Here is a 16,380-nt window from a genome sequence, read left to right on the forward strand (position 1 = left end):
AAAGATAAGAAGGACACCAAATGATTATTTACTGGTGCCTATAGGAAAGAGAGAAAGCCAAAAATCTAAATTGCATAGATAGAAGTCCTTTTTTTAAAAATATAAGACAAAATTTCTATAACATGGTGTGAATAAAAAGAAATTGACACTGAACTTCTTTTAGATCACGGTCAAACGTGGTCAGGTTTATTCTTAAAATAGTTCCTATGAGGTAAGTGTCACTCGGGTTGTAAATTTTTTTACCTTACCGCCTTATTTTTTTCCCTTCCAAATTTTGTTATCTTTTTCATGGAATTAATAAGGATTTTAGACTTAGATAAACACTGACACTGAGAATTTAAAGATTACATGGGCCTATTCCCTGTAGTTCACATGTGAGAGATTCAAGCCCTAAAGAGGCTAAATGATTTACAACAGCCACACTGATTTTAAAAAGCTCTGGGACCAGGATAGGATTTTTCCTGATTCTTTCTACCCTGTGGCCTTTTGGTCATGAAGCTGGTGATTGCTCTGATTAAATAAGCTCTGATTGCTGAGCTTCATAAATAAAGGTTTACATAGGACTCCAAGTCATGGTACTGACCTGCAGGAAGAAGGAGATGGTGGCCAAAAACCAGTGGGTGTCTAAGGTCAGGAGAACAAGAGAAAACACAGAAGGGCTGAGTGAGTCCCTAGAGCAGGTCCTTTTGTAGTGATCTTTACTAAAGATGCAGGGGAGGTCAAAACAGTATTGAAAACCTGCCTGATTTGTGTTCTCCACACGTGCTCTATAGTGTAAAATGGGGAATAACTTGATTATATGCGTAGCGCTGTGCATCTAGGCGAGCTTTTTTTTAATTGTGGTAAAATATCTGTCATAAAATGTATTATTGTAACCATTGTCAAGTCTATTAGGTGAGCTTTGGGGCATAGTACTTGTGTCTTCTCTGTTCCTCCAGCTTTAAAAATTTCTTTTGTTTAGAGAAACCATTCTTTTAATTGACAAGGTAAATATTGAGCTGAGACCACAATAGCTATTGCCCTGAAGTAAATAGTTCATTGTTGACACCACCGGCTTTGCCCCACTGGGCACCTGTCTGCCAGATGATTCTGTTTACACGGTGAAAATTGCTTGCTTTCAGGCTCCCCTTGCCAACATTGAGGTCATCAGAAGCTGCAGAAGGGGATTAATGCACTGTTTTTGTTGTTCTCTTTAGTGATGTAAACACTGTTTTTCTCTGCTCTTCCAAGCTAATTAGCCTCACTCTCAATTTTACTACCCATAATTGGTGGCTATTAGCTGTGAAAGTACTGTTTTCTCCTGTGGCTATTTATGGTATCCTAGGATGTGACTGTGGGCTCAGCCTGGTCACCAGCCTGTCGATACTTTTGTAGTCCATTAAGAAATATCTTCTGGAGGATTCAGGCTGTTTCATTACCTGTTTTGACTCAGACTAATATGACTAATATGGCAGAGAGGAGCCTTGAAAGAATTATTTTTACTTATTTTTAGTGAGCCAGGGCCTATGATTGGAGTGGCTTTTTCTCTTGTAAAATAGTCTCATTCTTAGTTCCCAGCTTTTTGCCTGCTGCCATCTGTGACCTGATAATCACGTTAGGCTTCTTCCTGTCAGCCCTCTCTCAGGTGCCCATCGATTAAAACAGAGTACTTGACTTGAGGACTGCGCTGCTTCGTGGGCATGCAGCCTGGGCATTTGGCACAGGGCTCTTCAAAAGGGCCTGGTTCAGTGCTCTGCTGGTGCCATCTTGAAATTCATAATAAGTTTTGAATAAGGGGCTAATTTGGCATTAGTCCCTTTGAGTTACCTAGTCAGTCCTGCCTGGAGAATCCCTTCTAGAAAATACCATGCCCCTATTTGCATTTTAATCCATAAACTATATCTTTCATTTTAATCCACAAACTATATCTGTATCTATTGGCTATTTGTACTAGGGAATAAAATGAGAATTGTATTGTACTTGAGAGAAAAAGCGTGATGACCAGTCAAATTTCTCTTCTCCAGGAATAGATGATTATGTTGTTGTTCACGCAGATCTTCTAAAGGGAAGGGCTGAGGACCTGAAACCAGACCCTTATCTCCGTAAGAGTCCCTCGCTTGAGTCACTGAGCAGACCTCCTTCTCTGGGCTTCGGGAACACTAGACTGCTGAGCGCTTCCACTGGGGGCCTGAAACCACAAAGCAAACTCAGGTATCACGTTTTCAACAGTGAGAAATCAGAAAAGCACTGCACTGATAACCTTGTATTCTTCCTTCTGTTTTATCCCGTACAGTCAATTTACTTCTACAAATATTTCCTGAATGAAAGTAATTAAGACACAGTGCCTGGCTTCAGCAAGAGAGAAGGGCACTGGACAGAAGTAAAATCAAGGCACAGTGAAATCAAGGGGTGCAGAAAAAGAAGTGTAAGCAGAGAGTCCTTGGGTGCTTGTTGGTTGGATCAAGAAGTCTGGAGAGAGGAAGTGGCATTTTTAAGTTTTTTTTGTGGTTTTTTTTTTAGCTTTTTTTTTTTAGTTTCAGGTGTACAAAACAACATAATTAGACATTTACACCCTTCACAAAGTGATAACCCCCCCCCCAGTCTACTACCCCTCTGACATTGTTTATAGCTATTATCATGCCATCAACTATATGGAAGTGGCATTTTTGCCAGGGGGCCTGAAACTCTCATTGTGAGGAGGCCTGGTACAATGTTCAGGGAACAGTGGGTGGTTTCATTTGGTAAGACGAGACTGTGGGCTTCGTGAGGGCCCCTGACATACGTATGGTAGGCTGCCCGTGTTGGCTGGGAGGTAGGTAGATGGTTAGAATGTCACAGCTGAAAAGGAAGGTTGGAGCCATATTGCAAATGGTCTTCATTGCCAAGGTGAGAGGTTTGAAGTCATTTTGGTAAAGTGTAGGGAACCATTAAGATTGTGGAATGTATTTTTCTTTTATTCTGAGTAGTGGTAGTGGTACGGTAAACAGTGGCATGTAAGAAGGATTGGAGAAACATTTCAAAATCAGTGTTTAGAGAGTACTTCAGCAGCGATGTGAGGGATGAAGTGGACATGGAGAGGAACAGAGACTGCCAGGCCTCGTCACCAAGGGCCTGTCTTTGCCACCTCCTCCCTTTTTAATCCTCCTGGTCACCCAGGCCACGCAAATCTCTTTCAACTACTTCCTCACCCTCCAGTCACTTTCCTGCTCCTCCACGTGAGTCAGTCTTCTCAAACACTGAGTGCATACTGTGCAGACCCTCTCAGAAACCTCCTGTGACTCTGTTATCCACACTTCAGTGCACACTTCTTAGCCCAGTCTTCTAGATTCTCCACAACTTGGGTCCACCCCAGTTCACCTGCCAGAATGTCCCAGCCCTTCACTCCATCAAAGCCTGTTTTATTCTCTGCTTTTGCAACATACTGTAAGCATTTATGACTGCTTGCAAGGTTCTGGCCTGAATTGTCTTCCTTTTGTCCTTTCATACTCCTAAATACCACTTCTCCTTCGAGATCAAACCTCCCATGAGGTTTTATCTAACTACCCTGGTAGATCAACCTCCCCTTTCTTTGCCTTTCATGTCTTACCCTCATTTGGATATTTAGTTCACTGTTGCATAGTGTACATGCCTTTGCCCTCATTTAGACTGTAATTTAGTACACAGTAAGGACTTAATCTTACATTTTGATATTCTCAACCCCTTGTGTTGTACAACATACTTAGCATTTCACTTAGTAAATACTGATGAATAGGTAGATAGATGACTATACAGAATTGGCTACTTAAGGAATAATGGCTTTTTCAACAGACATCACAACTACCATAATGAGTATTATAAGAGGGTTTTGTAAAAGTTTGAATAAGTTCAGCTCTTGTCAGATCTTTGGGTGTAGCCTATATTTGAAACCAAATAGATGAAGTCATATCATACAGAGGTTTAATTTAAAGCCCAAGATATTACATGTCAGTCTTGTTTATGTGCAAGAGATTTAAATAATTAAAACAGGTTTTAAGGACCCAAATTAGTGCTCTTCTGAAATTGCTCTTTTCTTTATGCCAGAAATGCATACAAAAGGCCATGTGTATATTAATATGCTATTTATATTGTAACCTTAATCATGAAAGCTTAAATTTGTGAAATTAATTTGTTATTTATTTTTATATTCATGTTATTGAGACAAACCAATGACAGGATAGAAATTACTTTGGAAATTCTCATCCTATTATTAATTTTTTTATTTTTTTGAACTCGTACCTAGTTAGCTCTGTTTTTCCAAAGAAAACTGTTTGGTAAATGTTTTAGTCATCCATTTATACAGAAACTCTTTTCCAAACCTTTATTTCTGTCTTCCCTAATTTGTCAGGCCTAGAAATTCGGCTCCAAGAAATGAAATGAGGCCAGGCATGGTAAACACAGGCAAAGTCATCATAACGTCATTGTTAACAGCGACTGTGACCACAGAAGCTCATGGACTTGAGTTTACACATATGCCAGATACAAGGAAAAGCAGCCATCAGATTATACAAGAAAAATTTTCATTCAAGTATAAAGTTTTTCTTAAAATCTCTCCACCTTGATTCATATTGCTAAGGTCTACTACTCCTTTTTAATTCATTTAAAATATTTTTATTTAGTGTTGGATGGATAAAAACAAAATAATAAGATATGTGTAAGGTATAAAGAATATCAACACAATGGAGATCTACCTGGATACCCCACCTTCCAGTTTAAGGAAGAGAAAATTATTATTACCTTTGAAATTTCCTATTAGCCCCTTTCATTTATATCACCTCCATACCCCTCCCTTGCCTCCCTCCAAGGTCACCACCATTCTGAATTCTTTACATGTCTTTCCTTGTTTTTCTTTACAGTTTCACCATGTGTTTTGTTTACCCAAACAGTATATTATTTAAATTGCATATTTAGAATTTTGTATACATGGAAACATTGTGTTTTTTTAATTAAAAATTGTTCCTGCCTTTCATTCAAGTTATTGCATACAAGGACTGACAATTAAGTTTGTGAACTTGTTGCAATATTGTTGGTCACCTTTTTTGATATCAGAGGGACTATTCCTTATGAATTTTACCAACTGGACAAACAGTTAACCAAGTTTACTATTTGGAAGTGCTGAAAAGGCTGCGTAAAAAAGTTAGATGACCTGAACTTTTCGCCAACAATTCATGTCTCTTGCATCACAACAATGCACCAGCTCACACGGCACTGTCTGTGAGGAGTTTTTAGCCAGGAAACAAATAACTGTATTGAAACACTTTCACTACTCACCTGATCTGGCCCCAATGACTTCTTTCTTTACCCAAAGATAAAGGAAATATTGAACGGAAGACATTTTGATGACATTCAGGACATCAAGGGTAATAAGACGACAGCTCTGATGACTATTCCAGAAAGAGTTCCAAAATTGCTTTGAAGGGTGGACTAGGTGCTGGCGTTGGTGCATAGCTTCCCATGGGGAGTACTTCGAAGGTGACCTTAGTGATACTCAGCAATGAGGGATACAGCGCTTTTTCTAGGATGAATTCGTGAACTTAATTGTCAGACCTCATACATCTGTAATTCATTAGTTTTTATTGCTACATAGTATATTCCATTGTATAAATATATCACAGTTTATTCATTTTCCTGATGATGCACATTTGGTTTTTTTCCAATTTTTGCTATTGTAAAAGCTGCTGTGAACATTCTTGTATTTGTGCCCTGATGAGGTATATACATCTAGGAGTAAATCCTGTTACTCTTAATTGTTGCCTGCTATTGTTGGTACTCCAGAGGTGCCCGCCCTCTGTTCTTCTTGCTCTGTTCCTGCGCTCTTGTACAAGGGGCAGGGATATAGTACTGTTCAAAATGCAACAGGGATATAGTTTCCATTTCATGACATCCATCATAACAGAAACTGATCTTAAATCCCTTTTTAGTATTTGGGTAATTTTAGATAGCATAAAAATGATCATAGATATTTATAGAAAACTGAGGATGGGGCACTTAAACTCTTGTTCTTGGAATGCCATGATATTAAGTAAAATCTCCTCCTTTGGGAGCTCAGAATTGAGTTAATGTGTCGTGAACTGAGCAGTATGAGTATCACCTCTGGAGTGTGCACAGCCCTTCTTTTGAGTCATTTTCACCTTTTATCTCCCGTCTCATCACCTCCCCATAAGCGGACAATCTGTGTTTTTAAAATGTCCTTCTGACCTACCTTTTATATATGTAAGTATAGGAATAGCCTTGAAACATAGAGAGTATTTTTTACTATAGATGTCTTTAATTAAAATGATACTTAAAGTAAACAAACAAAAGGCAAAATGGATAGAGCAGCAGATGGATTCAAAACAAACAAAACAAAAAAACTCTCCCTAGACCTCTGATATCCAAGAAACAATTTAATTTTTCTTTTATACCATGAGACATCATAAAAATGTATTGTTAATGTGACTGATTTGGTTGTTATTCCTTAGAGCCTCACTGGAATGACCTAGACTTTTGCTTTTCTAATCTACTTACTTGTTTCTTATATATTTGAGGGTTCTGAAAATTAGCACCTTCTCTTTACTGTGTGCCCTTCTTTCTAATTAGTGTGGAAAGAAGAGACCCTCTGGCTGCCTTGGCCCGGGAATATGGCGGCTCCAAGCGCAATGCTCTACTAAAATGGTGCCAGAAGAAGACAGAAGGTTATGCGGTAAGCGACAATGTCAGCCAGTGTCCAGCCAGCTCTGGGCATTAGTCGTCCTGTGCCAGTATGTGTTCTGTGTGTTCATGTGCTTGGATGGGCCAATGTGCGTGTTATTGCCATCTTTCTAGTTTCCTAGGCAGGGCTGGCAGGCAATGTGCTGCGCAGAGGTACCACCCAGACAAAGAGGCGAGAGGGACTGAAAGCCAGTCTGCACTCCATTCAACAAGCCATGTACCTCAGGGTGGACCTGCGTCTCCTGTGGGCAGGGCTACCTTTTCTTTGCACAGAGGAGATGGAAACTCCCCAAGCAGTGCACCCAACACTGTTTCTTTTCCTAATTCACACAAAGGTCACACATAGCTGAGCCTTCAAAGTGACTCTATTACTTTAACAGTTGTTTATATTTAGTTTAGGAGTTTCAGTTTACCAGAAGAGTATTTGTTTTCTGTGAAAAGTTAGACAAGAAAGTAATACCTGACAGAAGTGTAAGCTTTTTCATTATGAATATCATAACAAAGATAAAAGTGTATCAAACATAAATTAGTTCCATGAATTATGAAGTGAAAACCCATGCAGTCACTACTCACATCCAGAAATACAGCGCTGCCAGGTCCCCCAAACCTTTCATGTGACTTTCTAATCATAACCACTCCCTACTCCCAACGATAGCTGTTATCCTCCATTTTCCTTATAGTTTTCTACAAAAATATGCCTCCCTAAGTGCTATGTTAGTTTTGCCTACATTTGAACTCTATAAAATGGAGTAAAAAATAATACTTGCATCTGGCTTTTTTCACACAGTATTAAGATTTATCCATATAGCTCGTTGTGTATAGCTTTAGTTTTATGCATGTCCATATAAACTTACAGAGTTATCCATATTCATGTTGCATATAGCTGTAGTTTGTTAATTTTCTTCACCATTTAGTAACCTATTATGTGATCCTACCATTATTTATTTATCCATTGTATTATTTACAGACAGATGTGTTATTTCTAGGCTGGCACTATTATAAAAAGTGCTGGTATGTTCTTGCTCATGTCTTTTGGAACACATGTGCCCATTCTTTCTGGATCCATAATTGATTGAATAACTGAGCCATAGGGTATGCTTATATTCGAGTATGGTAGATAGTGCCAAACAGATTTCTGAAGCGGTTGTACAGTTTACCTCCCAACAGCAATGTATGAGAGATCTATTTCCCTACATTCTCACCAATACTTGGTGTTGTCAGCGTTTTTACTTTTGGTCGTTGGATGAGTGTGTAGTGGTTGTGGTTGTGATTTGCATTTCTCTGCTGGCTAAGGAGGTTGAGCGCCTTTTCATATGCTAAACATTCGGGTAGTCTCTTTGAGGATGTGCCTGCTCAGGTCTTCTGTCCATTTTTAAAATCAGGTTGTCTTTCTTTTCCTTATTGCTTTCAGGAGTTCTTGATATGTTCTGGATATAAGTCCTTTGTTAAGTAGATATTATTGCAAATATCTTCTCCCAGTGTGGCTTGAAATTTTTGCTTTTTTGTTGAACAAAGGTGTTAATTTTAATTAAGTCTAATTTATCAGTCTCTTCTCTAATGGTTAGTGATTTTTGTGTCCAGTTTAAGAAATATTTGTCTATTTCAAGGTCATGAAAATATTTTTCTGTGTTTTCCTCTAGAAGTTGGCTTATTTTACCTTTCTCATTAAATAGACACCCTCTTTAAAATTGCCAGCTCCTACTCCCTTCTCCTCACTCAGTCCCATTCTCAGGGTTGAAACCATCCCAAAAGGGAGGCCATCACAATAACAATATCCCCCCACCCCGCATGCCCGCCATGCCACCAAGGAAATGGAAAATAATAAGAAGTTAGGGAGAGAAAGCTGATTCCAGGAAGGAAAAAGAAGTAGGAACGGTAACAGTAAAATTGAAGATGAGAAAGAGCTGTCAGCCAGGGATGAAGTCTTAACTGGCTGAACCACTTGGCACCACTGAGGGTTGACGACACCGTCATTTCCCCATGCCACAGAAACCGATTGAGAGAAGTGTTAGAATAGGTATGAAAAGGCGATTAAAATTTCCAGGAGGAATTGGCCCATAACATATAATGTTATAATTACATTGCAAGGAGGAATTATATGGTAAGATATTTCTAGTCTAACAGAATATTTCCAGTTGTCATGAGTTTTTTGTTTTCTTTCGTGAATATCTTAAACTAGTTTTTGAAAGTGTTTTACATTTGATGAAACCCAAAATTCATTTTGCCTGGAGAGTATTTTTCATTCATTGTTAAATCTGTAAATTTAGAGAGAAATATAAATCATATGTATTTGACTTACCTACTCTTCATAAAATATCCTCTGTCTAGACCTGTTTGTCCAAGATGCGTCATAAGCCTTCTAAATCTTGTTCTCTCAGACTTAGGAACCCAAAAATAAATTGTAGAAAACTCAGATGGTTCACAGTCTTTTTGGAAATCAGTAGCCATGTGCATTTCTACTTAAAATAACTTTCTTCTTACCCCACCAATATATAGTGTGATAGGTCATGTCAAAACTCTCCGTATATTAATTTGACAAATTTTTATTGAGGGGCTTATTCAGTGTCAGATAATAAATCAGGTGCTGGAAAATCAGCGTTGAAGGAAACGGGCAAAATCTCTGCTCTCATGGAATTTACATTCTCGGTGGGGGGGTGTCAATTAATTAAAATAAAGAAGTAAAATATGTACTGTATTAGAAGGTGGTATGTACTATGGAGAAAAATAAAGCAGGGTCTGGGAATATTGGGTGGCAGATACAATTTTAATGAAAAGGTCGAGGACGGGACAGTTGAGCGCTGGCTCACCTCACCTGAAGGAGCTGGAGACTTTTGTATTTTCATCAAGGCTTATCGCATACCAAGTGCTAGGCTTGGAAGGTCAGAATAAGGATATCGTCACTTTAGCAACTGTATCAGTTGAAATTTAAGTAACACAAGGTGGCCTCTCCCATTTAGCAGCACAGAGGAGTTAGCATAGCAGGCCAGACCCACATACTGAGTCCTTGTTCAGCTTTCTGGTGTCTTAAGAGTTAGATCGCGTGAAAGAACGTGATCATCATGCACTCACTGAGTGGCGCTCGTCGCAGAGGAGACCTTCCAGACATGCTGCTCATCTCAGATTTCATTGGATATTTTTTGGAAATAGCCAGATTTCCAGGAAGGCCCTGCAAATTACACTCAGTCCCGGGCTTGGTGCTTGTTAAATACCTGTTAGCTATATCCCAAACTGGGGTAGACCTGACCCCTGGGTCCCCTACATATCCCTTTCTTGTCCTCTTATAGAGGTTAGGACAGAGAAATTTCCACCTTGAATGTAAATACCACTGTGGGTTCTGAAAGGGCAGAAAGCCAAGGTGGTTGATATGACAGGCAGAATTCTGAGACCCCCAAGTGACCCTCGCCTTTGTATTTCCTCCCTGCACATGGCAAAAGGGAACTTATCTGGGCAGACCTAACACATGAACCTATTAAAAGCTGAGAGTTTTCTCTGAAACATAAAAGGGACTCAGGGCAGTGTTGGTGGGTTTGGAGTTGGGGGGAGCACGTGAGCCAGGAGGTCCCTGGCTGACAGGAAACCTCAACTTTCTAGCACTAACGCTTTAGTGCTGAGGTCCTCCCAATATCCAGGGGATGCCATGGGGGGCGCTCTGCAGTTTTGAAGTTGACAATGGCAAGTGCGCTGCTGCAGGGTCCTTGTCATTTCTCTCCCTGTCCTCATGCTGTCAGATCTCAGCTAGGCTAAGGATGGTCACTTTGTCTGGTCTCCTGCCTTCCCTTAGCTGAGGGACGCTGGCCTGTAACACACTCTGATGCATGGGTGGAATTAGCTGTGAATCTCTGCAGGGTCCTGGTACCTCCCAGGAAGCATGACTAGGTGGGGCCACCGCACACCTTTACAGGTGGCACCTTGGCCGCATGCCTAGGGCCTGCCGTTTCTGGACTATGTGGCCACACCGGTGATTTATTTGGTCGAGGGCATAGGTAGGGATTACCTAACATCTCACTTAGCTCTTCAAAGCTAGAATCCATAACTTATAGCAACTTTTAACAGGCTGAATTTTAAAGTTTTAAAGGCCTCAGATTTCAAATGTCAAAATTAGAACATTAGGGCCGGCCCGGTGGCTCAGGCAGTTAGAACTCCATGCTCCTAACTCCAAAGGCTGCCGGTTCGATTCCCACATGGGCCAGTGGGCTCTCAACCACAAGGTTGCCAATTCAATTCCTCGAGTCCCGCAAGGGACGGTGGGCTCCGCCCCCTGCAACTAGAAAACAGCTACTGGACCTGGAGCTGAGCTGCACCCTCCGCAACTAAGACTGAAAGGACAACAACTTGACTTGGAAAAATAAAAAGGCCTGGAAGTATATACACTGTTCCCCAATAAAGTCCTGTTCCCCTTCCCCAATAAAATCTTAAAAAAAAAAAAATTATAACATTAGAGCAGTACTGCAGTAGAAAGAAAGAAATATGTAAGATGATACCCAAGTTCATTCTTATGGGAAGCGTAATTTGAAAATAGTTTGGCTGGAAATGGGCAAGTATTTTTTATTGTTTTCATCTTAAGTCACTATCTTAGCGTTTTTTTGTTGTTTTGCTGTGTATTAAATTACCACAGACTCATTGACTTAAAACAAATACCTGCTTATGAGCTCATAGTTCTTACAGGTCAGAGTCCCACCTGGCATGGCCGGGCTCTCAGCTCAGGGTCCTGCAGGCTGAAATGAAGGTGTCACCTGAATGGCATTTCCACCTAGAGGCTCTAGGGAAGAATCTACTTCCAAGCTTCGAAGTTCACTCAGGGTGTTGGCTGAACTCGCCCTTTTAAATTTGCCCTGTGACCTTAACTGAATCACCGGTGTGGCCACATAGTCCAGAAATGGCAGGCCCTAGGCACGCAGCCAAGGTGCCACCTGTAAAGGTGTGCGGTGGCCCCACCTAGTCACGCTTCCTGGGAGGTACCAGGACTCTGCAGAGATTCGGAGCTAATTCCACCCATTCATCAGAGTGTGTTACAGGCCAGCGTCCCTCAGCTAAGGGAAGGCAGGAGACCAGGCAAAGTGACCATCGTTAGCCTAGCTGAGATCTGACAGCATGAGGACAGGGAGAGAAATGACAAGGACCCTGCAGCACCACCTATGTGGACATCAACTTCAAAACTGCAGAGCGCCCCGCATGGCGTCTCCTGGGTATTGGCAGGACCTCCGCACTAAAGTGTTAGTGCTACGAAAGTCCCAGTTAGTCCGCAGACACCACGGAGAAGGAGATTCCATACTAGTTGGGTTTGGATTTAGTGTTTCCCTCTCCCCCGTTTTCCACAAGGATACGTTCAAAGACCCCTAGCAGGTGTCTGAAACTGCAGGTAGTACCAAACCCTGTATATACTATGTTTCTCCTATACATTCATACCTAGTATGATAAAGTTTAATTTATAAATTAGGCACAGTAGATTAATAGCAATAACAAAGTAGAAAATTATAACAGTATACAGTAATAAAAGTTATATGAATGTGGTCTCTCTCAAAATATCTTATTGTACTGTACTCACCCTTCTTGTGATGATGTGAGATGATAAAATACCTTATTAAGTTGAGAAGTTTTTACCTTTTCACCTAAGGGAAGCACTTTACAGCTTCTCTTTGGCCTATCTGAATTGCCACATCACTACTCTTGCACTTTGGGGCCATTATTAAGTAAAATGAGGGTGACTTGAACTCAAGCACTGTGATACCAGGTGAGTAGATCTGTTAACTGGGGTGGCTACTAAGCGATTAAGGGACTGGCAGTTTATACGGTGTGGATACACTAGGCGAAGGGATGATTCAGGTCCCAGGCAAGACGGAGCAGGAACCCGAGATATTATCATGCTACTCAGAATGGCGCACAATTTAAAACTTACGAATTGTTTGTTTCTGGAATTTTCCGTGTAATATTCTTGGACCGTGGTTGGCTGTGGGTAACTGAAACCAAGGATAAGGGGGTGCCGCTATGCTAACAGCACTGCTTATTTCAAACATTCTGCAAGGCTAGACTTAATGGTTCTGAAGCTTGCTGATAAACTTAAAAGCCGTACACCACACACACATCTATATATGGAGAGAGAAAGCAATGGGTTATTTATCTCAAGACACTTGAGTTCATTTACCACTTAAGTGCACATTGATTTTCTTGTAATATATTCTACATTTTAGTAAATAAATGCTATTTCCTGGAACAAACCTGTTTTATAAGCTTTGTGGCCATACTATGCTGCATAGTTAAAGGCATCATTCCTGAAAGATTAAACCAAAAATGTGTTCAATAGTTGAATAGTCCAGGGAGCTCCTTGCTCCTTCTTATGAACCTTTAAACAGAATAACTGTGACTTGTGACAAGTAACAGAAGCTCCATAGTTTAAATTCAAATAAGACCTTTGCCCTCCTGGCTAGTGTTTTTCTTCACAGAGCTTCTGTAGTCACTGGTACATAAATGTCCTCTAACCATCTCTTCCTTATCTTTCCATTAGTAAGATAATTTAAGTAAGGTAATTTAGTAAGAAAATTTAATTGTCAACAAGATTATTTCTTCCCAAATCATCCCATCACATAGAATTGTGATTCACATTTTATCTCCTAATTTTAACCAAGGCTGAATCAAAGTTTGAGGGCTCTGTCATTTTATTTCACAAGCATTGAGGCCAGAGGAATGAAGATGCAGAGTACTGGTGGGCACCTGGGTGAAGCTGGAGACAGCGGTGACTGTCGCCTTAGGAGCAGTGTGGCAGGAGGCTGAGGCCAGCAGCGTCAGGAGGGGCCCCCAGCAGTTCTGATTCAGGGCAGTTTCTGGAGGAACATCTCAGGGATACTTCCAACCCTGACCTGAGACAGTCACTTAGGTGAGTTGATTGTGGAATGACCAAACTAGTTTTAGTTCAAGGTTGGGGTGCAGTCACCAAACAAATTTTATTCATACACACATATATGCACTTAACAAATATATACTGAACAGCTGCTGGATACTGTGCTCAGCAGCCAGGTCTAGACCTCTAGGAAGTGGGTGGGTCAAAGGTAGTGGAACAGACAACAAAGAAAGAAAAGAGAAGGGCAGGGGACTAGGCCCAAGAGCCTTGCAAGAATTAAGCAGGAGGGTGCAGTGGTGACGGGACAGTCTCAGTGGGGAAGGCCTGTCAGAGTGACGGGAAGAGCAACCCTGTGGCGATAGGGTGGAAGGAGGACCAGGCACAGGGAACAGTTCATGCAAGGGGTTGGGACACAAACCCCTTGTTGTGCTAGAGGGATGGAACAAGGCCTGTGTGGCCGGGAACAATGTTGGGCAAGGTACAGAGTGCGTTGGGACAAGACTAGAGAGTTGAATATTTGGATCATAGGTTTATTTCCAAGTGACAGTGGGACTCAAGGCTTCTGGGGGGGCAGTTCAAGCTCATTAGAGTGATGGTAACTTGGCTTTTGCCATGTCCCAGCTGGAGAGTGACAGCACCGAAGGTCAGCACATCTTCACACTTGGGTTCCATTGCGTTCCTCATTTGTGTCCAAGAAACTTAAAGTGATAATTCTGCCTTCCAGCGTTTTGGATATCTTCTCTGTAGCTCAGGCTCTGACAGCCATCTGTGGCTATAGATCCTTGAGCTCATTATAGTGAATCCCGTGTAAATTAAAATATTCTTTTAATCACCCACAGGCATTACAGATTGTTATAAATATCCAAAAATATTAAAGTTGTTTTTTAAACTAAGCATTAAAATTGTTCAATCTCACTTGTAATCAAAGAAATACAAATGAAAAAATGAGAGGCCCTTTCTTTGCTTATTATACTGGAAGATTTTTGTTTTAAATGATGAAATAGTCAAAATGAGAATTCTACTCCACTATTGGTGGGAGTGTACGTGAATACTGCCTTTTGGGAGGGAAGTATAGCGGTGTTTGAGGAATCTCAAAAATGAGTGTAAACTTTAACACAAAAATATGTTCTAGGTATTTATTTCAAGAAAATATTCATGAATGCCTATGAAGACATAATTTAAAGCAAGTTTATTATAGTTTTATATATTTATTTAAAATTATTTTAAAAGAACTGGAAATGATACAAATTTCTAATAGGGGAATCAAACTTAAAAATCATGCTTTGTGCAAATATATTTGGGAACTAGAAAAAGTGTTCACACTACATTAAGTCAAAAGTTAGATTTTAAAAGAGTCTACACAATATGACTGCAATTCTGTAGAAATAAATGTATATAAATGTTATACAAATGTTAACAGTGTAACCACTGGATGAGTACTAAGAATTTATTCATGCTTTCCTGTGTATTTTTCATTTTCTGCATTGAACATGTATATTTTTAACAAAAATATTTTTTAAATTGCATCTATTTTAAAGGAAAGCCAAATGTAGGTCACACATTATGTGATTCTGTTGATATGAAATATAAACATATTCAGAATATAAACAATATTTGCATATTCTGTCCAGAGTATGCAAATTCATAGTCAGAAAGTAGATTAGTGGTTGCCAGGGACTGCGGGAGGGAGTTTAGAGAGTGACTGGGTACAGGGTTTCTCTTGGGGGGGATAAAAGTGTTCTGGAATTAGATAGGGGTGTTGGTTGCACAACCTTGTAAATGAACTAAAAACTACTGAATTATACATTTTAAAAGGGTAAACTTTATGGTGAATTCTATATAAAGCTTTTATTTTCTTTAAAGGCAGTTAGAAGAGCTTACATAGGGGGATCAGGGAACTAGATTAGGGGTACATGGGGTAGAAACTGCTATTTAAATATAAATCTTATCAAACTATAACTTTAAACATACCCGTGTGTTTCTTTGTATAATAAAAAATAATTTAAATAAAACAAAGTAAAAGGGAGAGATGCAAGGTATTATACTTTGTTTTTATTTGGGAGGTGGAATTCACAAGTAGTCAATTTATTTTTATGATTTAGAGCCCAAATATATTATTTGTATCAAATGTTATTATGGTATACATATAACTTCGGGGCAAAAGTCTGAGGGAAAAGGCCACAAAGGAGTATTATAGTCAATAATTAAACCAGATCCTTTCTGAGAAAATGTTTAAAGTGGAAGAACTGGGCACGAAGGAATTCCAGTATAAAGAATGGGCTTGGGCGCACGTGCAGGGTTGGGCTCCATTCCCATGGCTGCTGTGCCACTGCAAAGCCATGCAACAGTTAAGTCAGTTTTTTAACCTGCATCTCTTTAATTAAAATATAAACAAAAGACTGGTAAAACATTTTTCAGAAAATTGGCATTTTTCCAGGTGATATGCCTAAAATGTCTTTACCCCAAATTTCACATACTATAACTGAGAATTTTTTCATTTTGGCCTGGCCCCATCTTGTTTTTTTAAGACAGTAAAAGTAAACATTTTATAGCAAAGCGTTTGCCATTTGAAATAATAATAATATAGGTCTGATCCTGTTACACTAGATTTAAATCTCAACTCAGATCAGAGTTTAGCCAACCATGGTTCAGGAGGCAAACCTAGCCCATCACACATTTTCTATAAGTAAAATTTTATTGGAACACAGTCACACCCAATCATTTACATATTGCCTGTAGCTGCTTTTGTACTACAGCTGCAGAGTTGAGTCGTTGCAGCAGAGACCTTTTGGCTATATGACCTACAAAACCAAAATTTACTGTCTGCCCTTTACAGAAGTCGGCTGACCCCTCCCTTAGAT

At 39.9% G+C, this 16,380-nt stretch overlaps 1 protein-coding gene across 3 annotated transcripts in view; it reads left to right on the top strand.

Moving 5' to 3' along the window:
• SPECC1 (sperm antigen with calponin homology and coiled-coil domains 1) overlaps positions 1–16,380 on the top strand; it is a 241,634-nt gene that overhangs the window by 189,345 nt on the left and 35,909 nt on the right. For all 3 annotated transcript variants that reach the window (XM_019757420.2, XM_074319356.1, XM_074319357.1), the window contains 2 exons: positions 2,034–2,190; positions 6,574–6,676. In XM_019757420.2, coding sequence (XP_019612979.2) covers positions 2,034–2,190; positions 6,574–6,676 — 260 coding nt within the window. The remainder of the gene's footprint in view (positions 1–2,033; positions 2,191–6,573; positions 6,677–16,380) is intronic.

Source organism: Rhinolophus sinicus, linkage group LG15, assembly GCF_036562045.2.
Source record: "Rhinolophus sinicus isolate RSC01 linkage group LG15, ASM3656204v1, whole genome shotgun sequence".
Lineage (NCBI taxonomy): Eukaryota > Metazoa > Chordata > Mammalia > Chiroptera > Rhinolophidae > Rhinolophus > Rhinolophus sinicus.